Genomic DNA, 18790 nt, shown 5'->3' with positions numbered 1-18790 from the left:
TGAAATATTTTCCCACAAGAATCTCTATATTTCCTTGCATATGACACATTTTGCATGCTTTCTTTTTGGCTTTTGTGCATATACAGAACCAGGACCGGCGGAGAAGAAGCACGACGGCCTTTCGACGACAGGATGAATCCCACAATGTTGTAAGCAGATTACATTTGCATTGTGGTGCTGCTGCTTTGAACGCGTTTCGCAACGCTTCGTCTGTGTGTGTTTGTGCGCGTGTGCTCACAGGCGTGTGAAAAACAAAGAGACAGAGAGACAGACGCAGGCAGAAATAAGTGCGCTGTGTTTTGAGAAAGCCCTGGTTTTAGACGGTGACATCTGACGGAGGGGGAGGGGATGAACAGATGTACTTTGTTCATGCGTCTGACAGGTGTACCAGAAAGCTCTCTTCCCCTCTCCACTGCACTGACAAGCGAGCATGAGCTCCTCTCCGGATCTCCTCTGAGGCGTACGCCTCTCCCCTCCCCCTCCCGTCCCTCAGCCACAAGTCGGCCCGCACTACCTGCAGGTGGGACCTCACCGGCGACTCCAGCGACGTGCCCGGGATCCCATTAAAAAAAGCAACTCTGTGCGCCGTGTTCTCTCAAGTGTAAAGCCTATTTCGTTCCCTACGAGCCAAACAGCTTGCAGTCGCTTGACGCTCTGGTGGCTCGTTGCAGATGGAAAATGGAGCTGCGGAGGGTCAGGTTTTGTTTGTTTTGGTATTCGTTTGTGATCCCGATACGGTCCGGGGCGTGGACTTGACAGGAGGGACTCGACTCGGCCGAGCATCGAGGCTTGTACCAATCAGCCCTTGGTGGTCAGTCCCCAGCTTTGCCCTGTCCTCATTCCAGAGTTGGAGATTTTTGTATGTTCAGACCAGAATGGTCTGACCCAGCCCAAGAATCCAATCATAACAAGTGTTTCTACCAATTTTTGAACCACAGATCTGTTTATAATGCAAAAACAGCCTATCTGACAATAACAAATGGGCGATTAATCCTTATTTAGTGTTCCAGAGAGCAGGGAGAGTGTAGTTTTCAGGTTTTACACCACTCGTTTCTGAAGACTTACTACCACGCAACATCATGTCATACCTGTAAGACATGAAAAACACAACAGGCATAATGATTTGAATGTATTTTATGAAAAATGAAAATTATATAAACATTTATAATGTTAAAAACACCAAACACTGTCCTCAATGCTATATCATAATAAAAACCCTCATACACTATCTAATTCTAACTATTAATTTAATGTTAACTAACATTTCACGTCTCACAAACAACAGAAAATTGCTATTTGCAGACTAGTTTTTGCATCCAGAGCAGTGGTTGTGGCCCTCACACGGGTGTTTCCTACACTTGCGGCCTGCTGTTCAGTCCTTTATAGCAGAGCAGAAGTGGCATCTCTTCCTCGTGACCTCTGTTCGTCACGTGCACCAAATGATCACAGATTTGAAATCCATTTCAATACGGGTCAAATTCTGGTTGTTTGTTGGGATTATTAGAGAATCTTCACATTGGATAAGCTGCAGCCAGCAAATTTTTTGACGTTTTGATGCGTTCAAATAATGATCTTTGAAGTTAAAATTCATTGGGAGACACTCAAAGCAAACCTGGTCTTGACTTGCAGGTGAGAAGATGTTGAGACATTTAGGTTCGTCTTGACTAAATTTGGTTAAAAAGGGTGTTGAAGAGTTGAAGATGTCTCGGTTAACGTATAAAAATAGTTCCAACAGCATTTCATTGATTATCATTCAACACACATGAGATGCATGTTGAAATAGTTGCTCCTTTCCTGCAAATCAAGTCTAATTATCCCATATTTAAAGCAGTAAATCTCTAAATCTTTGTTTAGTGGGTTTGAGTTTGGCAAATTTGAGTCTCTGTTTGTGTTTTCTGCGAGTTTTTTCCCCAGGCAAAGACCGAGCACTGGAGTCGGATCTATACTGTCTTAAAAATTCTGTTTCTTCCCTGACCTTGATGCAAAGACATTGTCTGCTTCACACATTTCTGAAGCAAGGAATCGCAGAATCGCTTTCTGTGATAAAAAGAGTACAGGAGACAGGAAAAAAGCAGTAAATCACCTTTCCACGCCGGCATGAAGAGAATCCAGAGCGTTTTAATCACGGCTGACACTTTAAATACTTTAATTAACTCAGCAAAGAGCCCTTTTAATCAAGACTTTTTGACTGTACCCCAGGTGTTAAGATCAACACATGCAGAAGCTTTAATGAAATTACGACAGGCTTAGTCACAACTATTCCAAAAACGTCTCATCAAAGATGACATAATTCTTTGTAAAACTGGAATAAGAGCTCAAATCAACACCCTGTTTTCTCTTGTTTGAGTTCCAGGATGGCAAAGGGATCGGGATGATCGGGACCAGGATCCAGAGAATGAGTTTTCTTAGATAGACCGATACACATAAGTTATTTTTACAGCAAAAATCAACATTCAGTACCTCACCATAGATGTAAACAACACAATTTTGAGTCATATAACAGTTTTCTCATATTCCAGTTCCAAGATGGCAATGGATCGGGTCAGGATGGGGATCAGGATTGGGGAAAGATTGTCCAGTAATTCCCGCCCATCCTTTTTCTAAATCGGTAAATTTGGCACCAACTAAAGTGAGTGTTTCTTCTGTTCTTCTCCTCAACGTGTTAGCTTTACATTGACAGGAGATGAGTCTGCAGGCGTCTTCGCTAACTGCTAATGCTAATATGACTGGACTCTGCAGAGAAAACCAGAATTTCAATCTTGGCTGTCTAACTAACCTTTTAAGACATTAGAGGGAGATTCAAACAACTGAGGAAACAGTTGAAGTGACAAAATGTGTTTCAGGAAAGAGAACTTGAGGAGTAAACACACATTAACGTTTTCCTTTTCATGCACATTCTTCTGGTTTGTCATCTATCCTGCAGGAGGAAACATCAGAGTTGTTTAACAGCAGTGTCAAGACAACTTCTCACGTTTTATCATGACTAATTATTTCATTTGAATGGCATTTTTGACCTTTTGAATCCATAATAGCGCCAGTGAATTCAGTGTTTTTTCAAGGGTGCTTTGCTTTGAATAGTTCACCGTGTTCTCTTTTGACAGATCAAATGAGACCAAGCTGTCAGAAAAGCATTAATCATTCAGAGGCATGTTTCAATTGGACATTGAAGCTGATAATGTAGGCTGTGTCCTTGACACCTTGCAGCATTCGTTTTTATTTCAAACAGCTTGAAGTTTAGAGAGGAGCGTATCACCATCGAGGCATCGCGGAGCACCGACGTCTGGGCCGTGACGAGCGCAGCTACCCGGAATGGCTGTGAAATGCAAATCTGCATAGGCAAACACTCGCTGTGCGCGTCTCTGCTGCACACACAAACACGGCGATTCTTATTTCTGTCACAGGGAGGAGTGCAGGTGCTGTAACCTTTCGCTGCTGGTCCTGTCAGAGAGAAAAACCCAGCTGTGCGGTGGGAATGACATACTGCAAATAGGCCTTCAGCTTCTTATTGGCATTCAGCGAGCCTCACGCTCCTCTCTTCCGCTTTCTCTCTCTGTGCCTCTGACACACACACACACACACACACACACACACAGATCCACTTCCTCACCTGTCACCATGCATATTGATAAGCCCATCCAGAGCACCATCTTGTGGACATTTCCAGCTCCGGTGGTTGTCTGACACGTCACTTTTGATTATATTCAGTGAGGCAACTGACTAATCAGGTTTAATCATAAGTGCCTGGGAGTTGTTTTTTTTGTTTTTTGTTTTTTCTCTTTGAGGACACAATTTCAATTATGAATCTAATTTATGAAAATCGATTCTTTGTTATAAAATATGGCATCATTAGCCTTGTCTGTCTCTCTTTGGCATTTGGCTCAGGGAGACACACCGAGCCAACTTCTTTTTTTTTAATTTATGGCTCTCAAGTTTGAAGTTGGATCAAAGGAATACGTTTTAGAGCAACAAGCAGAACTCTATAGTTTTTTTTTATTTGTTTTTTGCATAACAAACAGCCACAAAAATCAGTCTTACCCACAATTCCTGCCACCCCCCTACCAGCTCATGTAGATTACATTCGAAATTCAATGTGCGCGTGTGCTGGCATGATATCCGTCTCCCCGGGGTGTGTGGTGGTGCAACCCCACAGCCTGTGTTGTGGTGCAGCCATCTGGATCACAGCAGGGAGCACCTGACACCTTAACACTGCATCTGCTGCACTCTGCTCGCCGATCGTTTCCGACTGGAAAACCTTTTCTTCTGTATTAGAAATAAATGTTTCTGCCCCAAAGGCGCTGATCTAATGCATTTCAGACCAAATCTGCCATGTTTGTTGAGATTTCCTGTGATTCCATCCTGTCGGGGGGGATTTTTGAGCTTTTATTGATGCTAAAGGGAATTTTTCTGCTTCACACAGTTACACATTCATATCATTAAAGCTCTTGTTGATGTTCAAACAATGTATATGACAGGAGTCACTCATAGGGATGAACCCACAGAAAATTACAACCCGTCTCTGCAGTTCCCCTCAAGCTTTATGTAGCATTTTAGCATCTTTCCGCTCATTGTTTTGGTTTTATGGCTAGCAACTTTAATGTTTTGGTTCACTCTCATGACTACATGCTACCTGCCTAGCATCAAATGGCAAACAAACTTGGCAACTAGTTGAGCGTAGTGGAGCATTTAGCTGCTTAAGAGCCAGATATAGCCCTTAGCAGTTGGTGGAGACCAAAAGCAGAGCTAAAAGGAGCGTGCCCATTGGACGTCTATTCATCAGGTGATCACACACACATATCCACATGAATAATAATGCTGCTGCTCTGTAACTGCTGGATGTGCGCAGCAAATAAGCAGCTGTTTGCTAACAAGTTCGTCATATCAACTTGTTTATGGTTTGTTTCTGCTGTCCCCAGGTAGCCAAAACAAATCAGTTATTGCAGATTTAAGCTTTTCAGTACAACTTTCCCCGCTGGCGAAAAAAAGAGATGTTCATTCAAGTCATCTCCACCTTGAAAATCTCATTCTTAGTTTATTTATGTCAACACAGTCATGCGTTGGTTTGTTTACCAGCCCCATTTGTGCTTTCACCTCGCTCAGATTTATTGACCAACTAACTCAGTCAGAGGTCGCCACAGAGACAAGCAATCAGCCGGGCACTAGTACACCCATGACCTCTGATGTCAATTTGCTGCAGCAGGATGCAGCAGCAGCATACTGATAGCGGCTCGCTGCTCACAGGTGGGGCCAAAAAATCTATACTTCATCTTCAGGTGCACTCATAGTAGAAATGATAGTGTGGAGCACTGAAATGTGGTTTGGACATACAGGAGTGGACAAAATATCAGAAACGCCTGACACACGATTCAGTCCAGGACAGAAACACCACAAACTACACCGCAAAATTTAATAAATGGCCTTTCTGTGTAGATTTCTGTGAATTTAAAGTGATGCTACTTTTTTTTTTTCATGATTTCCATTAGAACCACCGGTAACACAACTCTTTGAACACTGTCATCATTACAGCAGCCACAATGATCTCCTTCGTGGCTTCATTTACACCAAATCCAGGGTATGAAAAAAGGTATGAAAAACTTGAACTGTCTGGCAAAACAAAACTCAAAGAGAGTGTGCTCATTTGCGCATGGTTATATAATGTAATCATTTTGAAAATATTTAAAACAACTTCATGAACTGTCTTTAATTGCATACAGATTGAAGACGATGAAGGACGCGGCACCCCAATCAATCATCATAATCAGCCGATTCATTAACTGTCGACAGAAAACTAATTAGCAACTTCAACCCTGATTCCAAACAAGTTGGGACGCTGCATAAAACGTACACAAAAACAGAATTCAATCATTTGCAAACAAACTGTGTTTACTGACGGCAGTTTTCTGAAGTGTCCCTGAGCCCATGTAATAACATCCTGTATACAATTTGGGGGTTTGTCCTTGGAGGTCGAGGGGAAAAAAACAAGCAATTTGAAGACATACACAATGTAATGGGAATGTTTCACTATTTTCTGATATTCTATTAACAGAATGAGTCACCAATTATTCAGGGAAATAAGCAGATTTATAAATAATTAAAATAGTTATTAGTTGTAACCCCAGGAGAAAGCAAACATTTCTACACAAAAGAACATTATTCATCAAAATTAGAAAATATCCTACAACATGTTTCTGAAACAATATCCCAACTGACAGCGCACAAGTCTGTAATTGCTTCCATTTCTTTGCAGCAAATATACAAAATGCATAAATTACACACAAGGTTTAACTAACATGCAATCACTGTAACCTCTTTTCATTTTCATCTTATCTGCAGTCACCAGTTCGACATGAAATGTCAGCATGCATTGGAAGTAAACTGTTGTTTCATATGTCCAATGAAGAGAGACCACAACAGTGCGTTTGTCCTCAGAGATTATGACAGTCCCACTTTCATGGTCCATTATAGTTGAGAGAAGAGCTGAGCAGCATTGTCTACATTTACGGATTCCTTTGGTGGCTCTCTGACGATCTAGCAAAGACAAAAAAAAAACACAACTATTTATCACATCAAGAGAATTCAAATGTTGGTTGATAAATAAGAGTTTTAAAGGTGACACCTCTACCTGTGTTTGTTTCTTTGGTTCAGGAGCAATAGACTTCGAAACACTCTTAACATCCCTCTGGACTTCTGTGAAGATTTGATTGAGGTTCTCCACCTTCTCATTTTTCACTGCATTGATCTGCGAAGCCACAAATTATGCTCAACAGGCACTGCATCCAAAAGAGAATACCAAATGTATGTAAGGAATTACAGAAACTAGATCTTACGTGTTTGAGCGTTGTTGTGACAGGTTTCGCTTTGTTCTTGGGCTTCAAGTGCTTGTTTGCAACTTGAAAGACATTCGTCTGTTTTTTCCCTTTCTGCTTATTCTTCGCCATGTTGCCTGAGGACAGAACACCAATCAGTGGGGAGAGATTTAATTTCTGTAACATAGCCTGTGTTTTACCCTGTTTTTACCCACAACTGCTGTGTTCTCTTGTTCTAAAGTGGTATTTTCACGCAAGCTCGCTGCTCTCTAAGAGAGAGATCTTGACAGATTGTTCCAGCTTCTCCACATGCCGCCTACACTCAGCAGCCACCTGATTAGCAACACCTCTGTTTACCAAAAGCCCACTCCTTCAGACGGTGAGTCAGAAAACCCGAGAGGGTCAAGAGGGTCAGATGATGAATAAATCAGTGTTATTGAAGTGACTCTGAATATGGCATATACTGGTGTGTGTCCAAACGCAGCAGCAAAGGCATTTTATAGATTACCTCCTTGCAATTTCATGGACAACTGTGTTTTACCAAAAGGTACTTCATAAACAAACCATGACCCAAGTCAAGTAGTTGATTGGGAACTATTTGTAGGGTTGGTGGAAAACTCAAAACAATGAAAATAATAAAAATAAAAAATAAAAACATATGGCAGTAATTGTAGTAATCATGACAAACTTTATAGAACATTTTAAACATGCAAAATGCAACGTAATGTACATTACAATGAAGGAAATTGGCAAGATAAAGAGATAATCTATTATTAACTTCTCAAAATCCTACGGGCAAAAGTGTAATGACAGCTACTACACAACATGACACAGACTTTAACAATCACTCAACAGATAATGTCATGATCTGTGTATCAGTGTCTTCTGTATATGTTGACATTAAGCTGATTTTGGCCCTTGACACCCAACCTTACGTTGTCCTACTTGTAAATAGAAATAAAGCACCTAGCCTGTTTGTTGTACGAACATTTAAATGACTTTTACTTGATCCAAATCCCTCTGGATAAACGCTAAGTAAAGAAACTCAGAAACGTCCAAATGTTGCTGCCAGCTAAGCTAGCTGTTTGAACGCCACATCGCTGAGTCGTTGTCGTCACTTTCGAAAGAAGTCGATTAATTTTACTAAATGAAATGGCGATATTTTGATTAAACAGTGCGAGCACAGCTTGACAAATTAACATTAAAAACCCTTACAGACCTTTTTTACGGTGCGGTTGGTTGGTGTTGATATCCTCACGTGTTAGTACAAACGTGCCTCCTCAGCTACGTCATTTCTGTGCGACAACTCCCGGCGACTCTCACCCAAAACACGTTCGTCATTTGTCAAATCCTTCTGTGTGGAGCCAACAAACAGCGGAAAGGAATGAAGAAGCGTTTTACTTTTTTAAATTCACGAGTTCACTTGACTTGTTGCGTCCGTTCAGTCCCTGCTTTAAGTTTATCTACATAAAATGCCTTTATTTTGAAAGCGACTTCATTGAGGAAACTGAATCGCTACCTTTAAAAATGTCAGGACAGAGTGTAAATGTTGACCATTTGTTTAAACCTGTTTGTGTTCTCTTCTAATAGAAACATGATCTTAAAATTATTCGTGTTCAATTTATCGTGAAACCCAAATATACTCAGAAAATGTGATTTTCAGTGAGAAAGTCTGCGCTAAATTCCCTAGAATAAAATAAGAACAACACTTCCGTTTTAACCAAAGTTTTACCATATATGTACATACTTTATTTTAACAGCTGTAACAACGTAATAAGATGATCTGATATGGGATCATGAAGAATACTGTTACATAATCAATCACATGGATTATTTCTGGTGGACACACAGACATTTTAAAAAAGCACTTTTTCCAACAATGTGAGCAAGATGAGTTATAGCCTCTTCTTCCTCGGTATTTCCCTGCACTTATTTTCAACCCTGCCCTTCTAAATAAAGGGCAAAGTGCACGTCAGCGTCCATCATGCATCATGTGTGTGCACAGTGGAAAGGATGAACATCATTCATCATCATCATTTATTTCCCAGTAAGCCCTTTAAGTCCCACACACCCTTATATTTCTTCAAGACCAGTTCTGCATCTTCTTATCTTTTGAGGCCGACTACTGAGAAACGAATATCCTCTTTGGAGAGTGTGTGTGTGGGTGTGTGAGTGTGTTTGTGTCTGTGTGTCAGCAGTGTGTTGTAACACAGCACCAGAAATAGAACAATATGCAGGACTATCTGCTACTGTTTCAACTACTTTGTTGATTAGCCTACCATTTAATCATACTGTTGAAACTCATGGTAAGTCAGCTATTTGATATTTTGGAAGCAAACTCTAGAGGAATTAAAATAATAAGCCCAGTGATGGAGGGAGTATTCTGTAAAATATACTCTGCTTCAAAAGTAAGTATGTAAGTAAAATACGGAAAATGTACTTGAAGTATTAAAAATGAAAGTACTCCAAGCAGAAAAATGTCCCCTTTGACTGTTATACTCTTATAGTCTGTGTTATATCATTAGATTGTTATTACTCACATATTACTGTAAACGCAGGATTTGCAGGTGGAACTATTTCTGTAAAGGACTGCAACTAATGATCAAATTCATCAGGGATTAATCTAATGATCATTATCTTGATTAATTATTTATATATTTATTGATTGATTGATTGATTGATTGATTGATTGATTGCTTACTTTGTAAAAGTTCTGAAAATAGTGAGACGTGTTGTCACAGTTACCCAGAGTCCAAAGTGGCACCTTCACAATACTTTCTTTGTCCAACAATAGTTCCACCCTCAAATTAATTCAAGTAATTAAAAGGAAAAGCAGCAAATCCTCATATGTGTGCAGCTAAAATAATAACATGTTTTCAGCTAATCGGCTGTACTTGTATATACTGCTGGGTACTGTAATTTATAACAAAACAAATCTAGAAACTCTTCTTATGCTTTGTATAAAAAAATCTACATTTTCAAAGTAACTATTACTTTAAGCTGTCAGCTAATTGTAGTGTAGAAACAAGTACATCATTTATCTCTGAAATGTAGTAAAGCAGAAGTAGAAAGTGACATGAAAAAATTACTTATTCCATTTGTTTTTGTTGGTTATGCTTGTTTACCTGTCAAAGGAAAAAGAAAGAAAAACAAACGAAAAAGACGCACTGATTTAAAGCCTTGTAAACTACACGACCCAACAGCAGGTGGCACTGTCGTACCATCACAGCTGTGTTCATTACAGGCATATGATAGTCTGAAAACCTGAGCTGCCTTTGACAAGTACTGAGCTGCTGACCAATGGGATGCAATCAGCTTGGAGATCCTGATAATACCTTTCTAATACTTTTCATGTAAATTATGTCGTGTTAGCAGCACATTTATTAATTTGTGATGAGCCGACAGCCATTTCGGCCTTTTCTGTATCAGCAGACACTGTTGGCCTACTTGTATCTTACTTTTCAAGCAGCTCAGGTTTGTCTTGTTAAGGTTTTGTGTGTATGCAGGACAAAACAGTTAACGGTATTGCTTTAATTAGTTTGGAGATTCATCTTAAGATCTTGTCCAGATTTCCTGAAACTCTGTAAATTACGTATAGTCCGCTAAGTAGCTGACTGCAACATATGGGAAAGAGAATTCTTCTTGTTTGGATCTAAGTCCATAAATCAATATTGATACCAAACAACCACTTATGTTACATTATTAAAATTAAAGCCGATGTTCGTTCAAATGTCATGCAAACTCCTCTGTGGGTGATCCAACACGTAGGCCTGACAGCACTGATATTTTCTAATAACTTTTTCGGAAGTACTTGACGCGTCTACGTTGCGCTTTTCAGGTTTTGCGCGGCTGTGCCATTTCCACAGCCGCTCTTTCCATGCCACAACTTCAGCCGACTTTCGGTTTGAAGGTGACACTATGCTGCACGCTCTCGCGTAATTCCGTTACTTCCTGACATGACAGGCGAGCTGAACCCGTTAGCCGAGAGGTGACAGAGGCGCTCGGCGCGCCGATTGAGGAGTAGGCTGCGATCCAGCTGATACTGTAACACCGCAGCCTGTCAATGAAGACTTTACCACTGCAGCAGAGAGAGAGAGAGAGAGAGAGAGAGAGAGAGAGAGAGAGAGAGAGAGAGAGATCCTCATTGATCCACTGTGTTGCAACGCTGCGACGCATCTAAACTCCTCCCGGTCATCATGTGGCCAACAACAGCCTGACAGACACACCGCTCACAGGGGAGCCTATATAAGCTGTGCAGCTGTCAGGTGGAGGACACTGGCTGCTTTGCGCTGGGGGATCGACTCGCTTTAGGGGACCTAGATATTCATAAATCCAAACTGAAACAATGTCTTGGGGATACGCAGCAAACAACGGTGAGGCGCTCATTGCACGTATAATGTAACGGTGACAGCACTGAGACAGGACTGTAAAAGCCAGCTAGACCAGCAGGCAGCGTGCTGGATGAATGGAAACACGGGTCACTGCAGAGATTTTTCATTCCGCGCATTTGGGGGCTTTTTTTTACGCGCGTTTAAAGCGCATCTCCGTCCCCGAATGTGCAGTTAGTTAAAAAAAAAAAAAAACATATTGCAAAATGAATATTCTAGTAATCACACTTCTATTCTATTATATCATTTTTAGGACCCGACAAATGGGCTGATAACTTCCCTGTTGCCAATGGACCCCGCCAGTCTCCCATTGACATCGTACCTGGTGAAGCATCATTCGACGGGGGGCTGAAGCCTCTCAACCTGAAGTACGACCCCTCCACCTGCCTTGATATTCTCAACAACGGACATTCCTTCCAAGTGACCTTCGTAGATGACTCCAACAGCTCAAGTTAGTGTGCCATTAATATTGCATGAATTCAGTGCAGCCGACACGGCTTGATATCAACGCTCCAGAGTCTGATTAAGAAATCTGCATTTTAATATTTCGCTTGAACCCGCAGAAAACACAATATTTCTCTACATTTCCAATCATTATTGCGTGTTTTGTATATATAATCGGGAGCTATAACATTATTGGACTTAAAGGTTTGCAAATCGAGCTCCTGGTGATGATTTATATGGATGCAGTAGCCTCCAGAATGCGGCATTCAGGTTTAATGCGTAGCTGCTGTGTGTTAACTCTGCAGCTTAAAGACTGTAGAACTCAAGCATGTTAATATTAGGTTGATATTTACATGTATGCATGAGTCATGCGCCCCAGTTTCCGCGGCGCATACGAGGGTTTAATCCACTGATCAAGCAGAATGACAGATTTTTATGTCATTTTGTGAGACTATTAACACATTTTGGTGAAAAGGCTGCAGGAGCTCCAATTCAAAAAGCCAAGCACAAAGCACGCAGATACTAATTGAATTGGTAATGTAACCCCTGGTAAACCTTTCCCACGCCTGCTTCCAGCAAGGTCAGAGGCGCAAAAGACGGAGGTTACCCCGCAAACAAAACCTGGCTTGCTCAACTATGAATGCGCCAAACGTGCGTGGGAATGAGCGACCTTATTAGATTTTTCACCCCCTAGAATATAAAATGAGAATTGCATTGATCTCTATTTTGTTTAATCGCGCTTCCCTTTACATAAGAGACAATCAGTTGTGCTTCTTTTATGTTTAGGATTTTGAGGATTTGGGATTGGTTGTCCTTTAGCTGATCTGATACAGGATCATGAAGAATACTGTTACATAATCAATCACATGGATTATTTCTGGTGGACACACAGAATTTTTTAAAAAAGCACTTTTTCCAAAAATGTGAGCAAGATGAGTTATAGAGCCTCTTCTTCCTCGGTATTTCCCTCCGCTTATTTTCAACCCTGCCCTTCTAAATAAAGGGCAAAGTGCACGTCAGCGTCCATCATGCGTGTGCACAGTGGAAAGGATGAACATCATTCATCATCATCATTTATTTCCCAGTAATCCCTTTAAGTCCCAGTCCCACACACCCTTAAATTTCTTCAAGACCAGTTCTGCGTCTTCTTATCATTTGAGGCCGACTACTGAGAAACGAATATCCTCTTTGGAGTGTGTGTGTGTGTGTGTGTGTGTGTGTGTGTGTCAGCAGTGTGTCGTAACACAGCACCAGAAATAGAACAATATACAGGATTATCTGCTACTGTTTCAACTACTTAGTATACTGCAAATAGACATTATGTAACATTGGACGGAGGTTTGATGTTAACAATACCTGGACGTGGTTTTGGACTGAATGTAACCCTCAGTTTGACCAGAGCTGACACAACAGGAACTGAGTCTGCTTCCATGAAATAGGAAGTCTGCCATGGTGAAGCGTGTGTCATCTTGGTCGACCCATCCGTTGTGTTTTTCACATTTTCTGCTCAGAAAGTAATATTTCCTTGCTAGTAGCATGCCCAAACCTCCATTTTCCTCCCTTTACACCAGTGCTGCTGGCAGCACAGTGTGGGATGAACTGATGGGAGATGTGTGTTTGTTCTGCAGCTCTGACGGACGGACCGATCTCAGGGATCTACAGGCTCAAGCAGTTTCATTTCCACTGGGGGGCTTCTGACGACAGGGGTTCTGAACACACTGTGGCCGGGACCAAGTATCCTGCTGAGGTAAAGATGCACAGAGGATGATCACAGTACTTTGTTTCTGACAGATCTGAGGTTGACATGCAGTAACAAGGAGAAAAGGGCAGATCAGAGGATTAAATCTGATTTGGTTAAACCATGATGGGCGGAGAAACCGGCTCTCAGATTAAAGATGGAGAACTTGTTTTACAGTTCTATAACTTCCACTTCACTAGCATTTTTCTTCTGTTATCTCTTATCTCTTCTGTTTAAATATTAATTCAGCCAATAAAGCTCTTTAACCCCAGAAGGTTAGATTAAACAAAACTAATCTGTGAGGAAATGTATGTAGTTTTTCTCCTTACACACAATTTTTATGAAAAATCTCTATTGAAAAGTTTGAAGCGTCTCCACATTTATTTATGTAAATGAATCGCACCAAAGGTCAAGCTACCAGCTCAGAAATGAAAGGATTTCCACATTTCTAAAAATGGATTACAGGAATAAGACTACCTTTGAGGGGCTTTGTTTTTGATTGGTACATTTCATTTATTTTCAGCTCCATCTGGTGCACTGGAACACTAAATACGCCAGTTTCGGTGAGGCTGCTAGCCAGCCCGATGGGCTCGCTGTTGTTGGAGTCTTCCTGCAGGTCAGTAGCATACTTTTGCTTTCGTTTGCCACAATGCACAGTTTAGCTGCAATGCTACGAATGATACTGTTTGCTGATGATCATGCAATTAACCTTCAGTTTTATGTGTTTTATTATTTTCCAGATTGGTGCTCAAAATGCCAATCTCCAGAAGATCCTGGACATCTTCGATGTCATCAAGAACAAAGTATGTTTCCATAAAAGAACATGTTCTCTTGCATTTGATTACTTATTAACTATGACTCACTTCCTGCTGTTTTCTTTGTTGTTTTCAGGGCAAGCAGACCTCTTTCGCTAACTTCGACCCTACTACCTTGCTCCCCTCTTGTCTTGACTACTGGACGTATGACGGCTCTTTGACCACACCCCCTCTGCTGGAGAGCGTCTCCTGGATTGTCTGCAAAGAGCCAATCAGTGTCAGCTCTGAGCAGGTACGGCTGCTCACAGAGCTCGCTGGGCTGTAGCAGAAGAATTGGCTGCATGCCAAAGGTCTAGAATAGCCTGTCTGCCAATCCTCTCGTACACTACGATCTTAATCAAGGGCTTAATTGTTAAGATTAGCTGCGCGGCTGAAATGAGAAGAAGCAGCAGCCTGTAATGGAAGGAAAGGCAATACAGCAGCCTGGTTCACTTTCAAATGAAAATAAAAAAAAGATGAGGGCAGACAAGAGTCGCCTTACCGCAGTATTTCTGTGGCAGTATTTGTGGAGGCAACAGGAAATGTTCGGCCCACACATGCAACACGTTTTGTAGGCGAAGAGACGCAGCACCAGTGAGTGTGTGATTACATCCATAAACACAGTAGACATTATACCTGCATTTGCTGAGCGTTTACTCCTAAAATTACACCTAATCCCAGCACTGAAATGGATATTGGGCTTCTAACCGCCCTTCAATCTAAACTAACAGCCTCTGTAGGTGGTTTTGTCCTTGCGGTTGGAGTCTTTAGGCCATGTGAAAATGAACACTGCCTGGTCAAATGTTTATTTCATGGCGGCGAGTGTGCGTCTCAAGGGTAAACATGTGAGACGTGTGGACATAACCTTTAGACTTAGAGCAGTTAAGGCTGGTCGAGCACATAATGACAAACAAGTCATTCAAGGTATGAAAAGGTAAAGTAATAAATACATGTCATTAGTTAATGGTCCGCTATCAGCTAATAGTGAGAGGATACACCCACAAGAGGAATCATTTTGTCCCAGTAGGAACTAGTAACATTATACTTGAGAGGCTGAAGCAGTGTAATAATCATGGACTAATTCATTAGCCAGAGTTAATGACATATCCCCGTTTCACACCATCAGCCTCTGACTGGTTTTTCTTAGAGAAATAGCTTGACTTATTTGTTTCCTTAGTCTTATCTGTTCAATGTTAGCTTTTTTTTTTCCTAGGATGGCAGCGGAAAGTTACATTGTTCTTCCAATCATAGGTTAGGGTTAGGCTGACGAATTAGGGTGGTCGTTGAAGGGTTTGCTGTGATTGGATGTTTCTGCTGCCTCGAGAAAAAAAAACAAAATGTGAAGCAAATGTGAAGCTAACGCCAGCAGCTGCTTAGCCTATATTTTATTATTTATTATAAATTATTTAATTTGCACAAAAACCAAGTGTAAAAACAACAAGTTGTGGTTTAACCTCACAGTGGCAGAAGCCAGCCAAGCTAAAGTTCAGCACATAAACCGATTTTTGTACAGATTATTAATTATTATTAATAATAAACATTTCATAGTTAATACTTCTACTTCACAACATACTTTTTATTTTGTTGCACTATTTGACAGCTGTTACTTCTGGATCTTGACATGACGTATTTTTACAAAACAGGGCTTTTTTTTTTTTTTTTACTTAAGCAGTTTGACATTTTGGGAAATAGACTGAATCACTTTCTTGCCAAGAGTTGGACGAGAAGATCGATACCACTCTTGTGTCTTTATGCTAAATATGACACGACACCCAGGAAGCAGCTAGCTTAAGCTTAGCATAAAGACTAGAAACAGTGAATAGTGTAATTTTTACACTTTGGTTGCAGATTAAACAAAAGAGATATAACTGGAGAGCTTTAGAGGTGTTTGTAAGTGCATTTTGTTACCTATGAACGCAACAACATGAGCTGTTTCTTCCTGTTTACAGCCTTTATGCTAAGCTAAGCTAACTGGTTGCAGGCTGTAGCTTTTATTGTTAGTGTGTTGATCTTTTCATGTAATTCAGCCCATTCTTTCAAGAAAAACAATGCAACTGTTCAACCTAACTCCTTCTTACAAGGCTCTGACTTGAGGTCAGTGACTCAGCGGCGGGACCAGCGGTGTGTTTGCTGAGTGACAGTCACAGGAGGTCGGCAGGAATGACTAACCCCACCGTCTTCTCCCTTTCCACAGATGGCCAAATTCCGCAGCCTGCTCTTCTCCGCAGAGGGTGAGGCCGAGTGCTGCATGGTGGACAACTACCGCCCTCCCCAGCCGCTCAAGGGTCGCCCTGTCCGTGCTTCCTTTCAGTAATACCCCCTCCCCCTCTCTTGCCCTTTCTGCCCTGTTGCCCTCTCCCTTCCCCCTGCTTTTAGCCAAACACCCAGAGTTACCTCTCTAGCAGTGAGCCTCAAAGCACACATATCTCTCTCCGTCCAATTTTTTAAAATGTAATTCCTGTGGCCCGTTGCTTTTAATGCTGGGCAGCCTAATTGTGAGATGAAGCACTTGCAGGATTTGCGTCTCTATCTCTGTGTATGCGATACGCCAGCAAAGATGCCCTGTCATCATTTATTTCATAACACAAACACTTCACTGTGGCTGCGACACGCAGATTTAGCAACTGGTGCCACTGTTTTCAGAGACAAGACACCGGTGTGTGCAGGTTCTTTGCGCCGCCCAACAAACACCACAAGGATGGAAAATGAAGATGAGTTATAGTCAAAATGGTGGCGGCAGGAAGCAGAAAGCACGAGCTAGTTGCAGAGGGTAGGGGGAGGATGGAGCTACATCGCCATCTGTGAGGAGGGTAAGGTGCAGATAAAAAGACGCACACACAGAAACACAGGACACATGCACTCCCGCTGCCAGTCTGTCTGTAATCTCTGACCGACTGCCAGCCTCTGCATCACAGCAGCTTAATGATGCGCTGCAGCCGCCCCCATCACAACCGATTGGCTCAGAAAATCCCCCCCTGGCACATACACACACACACACACAACATCACACGCACTGTCTCATGCAGACATGATGCCTACAGGCGCTGACCTGCTTATTGATTTAAATTCAGCGTACAGCAACAAAAGGACATGAGGACAGACTGCTGCTTGCTAGCCTGCCGAACATCATGACAACGGCCTTCTTCTCTGCTTTCGCAGCCTAATCTTCAAGGAATCAAGCTCATTCACAACACAGGGTTGCACAATGGAAGCCGCGATGTAAATGTCAGTTGTCATCCCGTGTTGTGTTTTTATTATCATGGATTATGTCTTTTTTTTTTTTTAGCCTGACAGCTTATGCAAAGTCTTAAGTGATCCCTAAATTATGTTTTGTAACCAAAAGGTCATCTGTATTTTTGATGCCCTGATAGCAATATAGCAATAGAGAGGAGCGATCCTTCTTTTCAAAATGAAATGTTATGTGTGAAGAAAATCCCTTCATGTGTGGTTTTGAAACCCCAGTATGTCGAGTGCTAAAGCTTAAAACGCACAATCGCCTTGCGGGCGATGCCATAACGGCTAATGCACAAAGCCAAGGAAGAAATTACCCTGCCAACGAAGCCAAGGAAGAAAATAACCTGCCAACAGATATGATTATAGCGTCAGACCATGTCCGGTCCTGAAGACCTGTGGTTTCAGCCCTGTATGCATTTCTGAAACAATAAATAAGATTGACAAAAGACATGTATTTCCAGAAAGATTGTAATTGAGGTAAAAAAGAAAAAGCCTTATGCCAACCATTGTTAGGGACGTCCCATAAGTATGTGTTGTTCTATTTTGGAAGTGGGCGTTTTACTAGTTGAATAAATATATTTTATGACTAACTAAGTGTCATGTGCTTCTTTCTATGCATTTGAGCAAATTTTCCATATTGGTTGCTGGATAATATTTCACTGCCATTATCACCTTCTTCAGATCTAAATGTTATTTAAGGTCATTAGACTACGAAGCCTTCTGTGACACAGGCTGTCAGCTGTTCCTATATTTTCCCGAGTGAGTCCATTTTAACCTGTCAACACCTGAAACCCAACAGGATAAATTATTTGTCGGTCAAACACAAATATGTAACTTGATCATTTTTGTATCCCATGTCTACATATTTTCACTTCTGGCTTGTTTTAGCATATATTTCTCTATTTTGATTTGTTTAAAAAATTCATTTGAAAATGTGCTTGCATTTTTGCACATTGTGGCTTCATGACGTGGCGCTAGCAAAATCACCTGCACGAGTTTCGCCTGGTGATATTAAACTTCTGTTAAGATGAACATAAGGGTCTAATTTCCTGGCATGCTGTGGTTTGTGTAGGACGAGGTGTGATTACTAAGACAGAAATTAGATTCTTATCAAGCTTCCTTTGCAGCAACAACAATATGCTGCATATGACAAGGAGCAGAAGTTGCAGTTGCTGCAGTCAGGAGACAAATAACTTATGAATATTTTATTCCATTTCTGCCAATAGATCCCCTTAAATCCTACACACTCGTCCTTTAACATGAAATATATTGATTACTTAAGATGTAAATTAACCAAGGTGTTTTACTGCTACCAGTTTTTATGCTAAGCTAGCCTGGTGGTAGCTTCATATTTACTGTAAAGGACAGATATGAGAGTGACCTTCTCAT

The 18790-nt window shown here is 41.3% G+C and overlaps 2 protein-coding genes across 2 annotated transcripts; one reads left to right on the top strand and one right to left on the bottom strand.

Moving 5' to 3' along the window:
• Positions 1–5582: 5582 nt before the first annotated feature.
• On the bottom strand, positions 5583–8083 carry rbis (ribosomal biogenesis factor). The gene is made up of 4 exons (XM_041961817.1): positions 8023–8083; positions 6825–6940; positions 6620–6736; positions 5583–6525 (listed from the first exon to the last, which is right to left on the bottom strand). The coding sequence occupies exons 2-4, from the start codon at positions 6933–6935 to the stop codon at positions 6457–6459; spliced, it is 297 nt and encodes a 98-aa protein (XP_041817751.1). The 5' UTR covers positions 6936–6940; positions 8023–8083; the 3' UTR covers positions 5583–6456.
• Positions 8084–11015: 2932 nt separating this feature from the next.
• On the top strand, positions 11016–17991 carry LOC121623747 (carbonic anhydrase 1). The gene is made up of 7 exons (XM_041961182.1): positions 11016–11176; positions 11445–11642; positions 13264–13382; positions 13897–13989; positions 14114–14176; positions 14265–14420; positions 16362–17991. The coding sequence occupies exons 1-7, from the start codon at positions 11149–11151 to the stop codon at positions 16479–16481; spliced, it is 777 nt and encodes a 258-aa protein (XP_041817116.1). The 5' UTR covers positions 11016–11148; the 3' UTR covers positions 16482–17991.
• Positions 17992–18790: the final 799 nt, after the last annotated feature.

This window comes from Chelmon rostratus, chromosome 20 (assembly GCF_017976325.1).
Source record: "Chelmon rostratus isolate fCheRos1 chromosome 20, fCheRos1.pri, whole genome shotgun sequence".
NCBI classification, from domain to species: domain Eukaryota; kingdom Metazoa; phylum Chordata; class Actinopteri; order Chaetodontiformes; family Chaetodontidae; genus Chelmon; species Chelmon rostratus.
The sequence above is the reverse complement of the archived record's forward strand: the minus strand, read 5'-3'. Positions and strand labels throughout refer to the sequence as shown.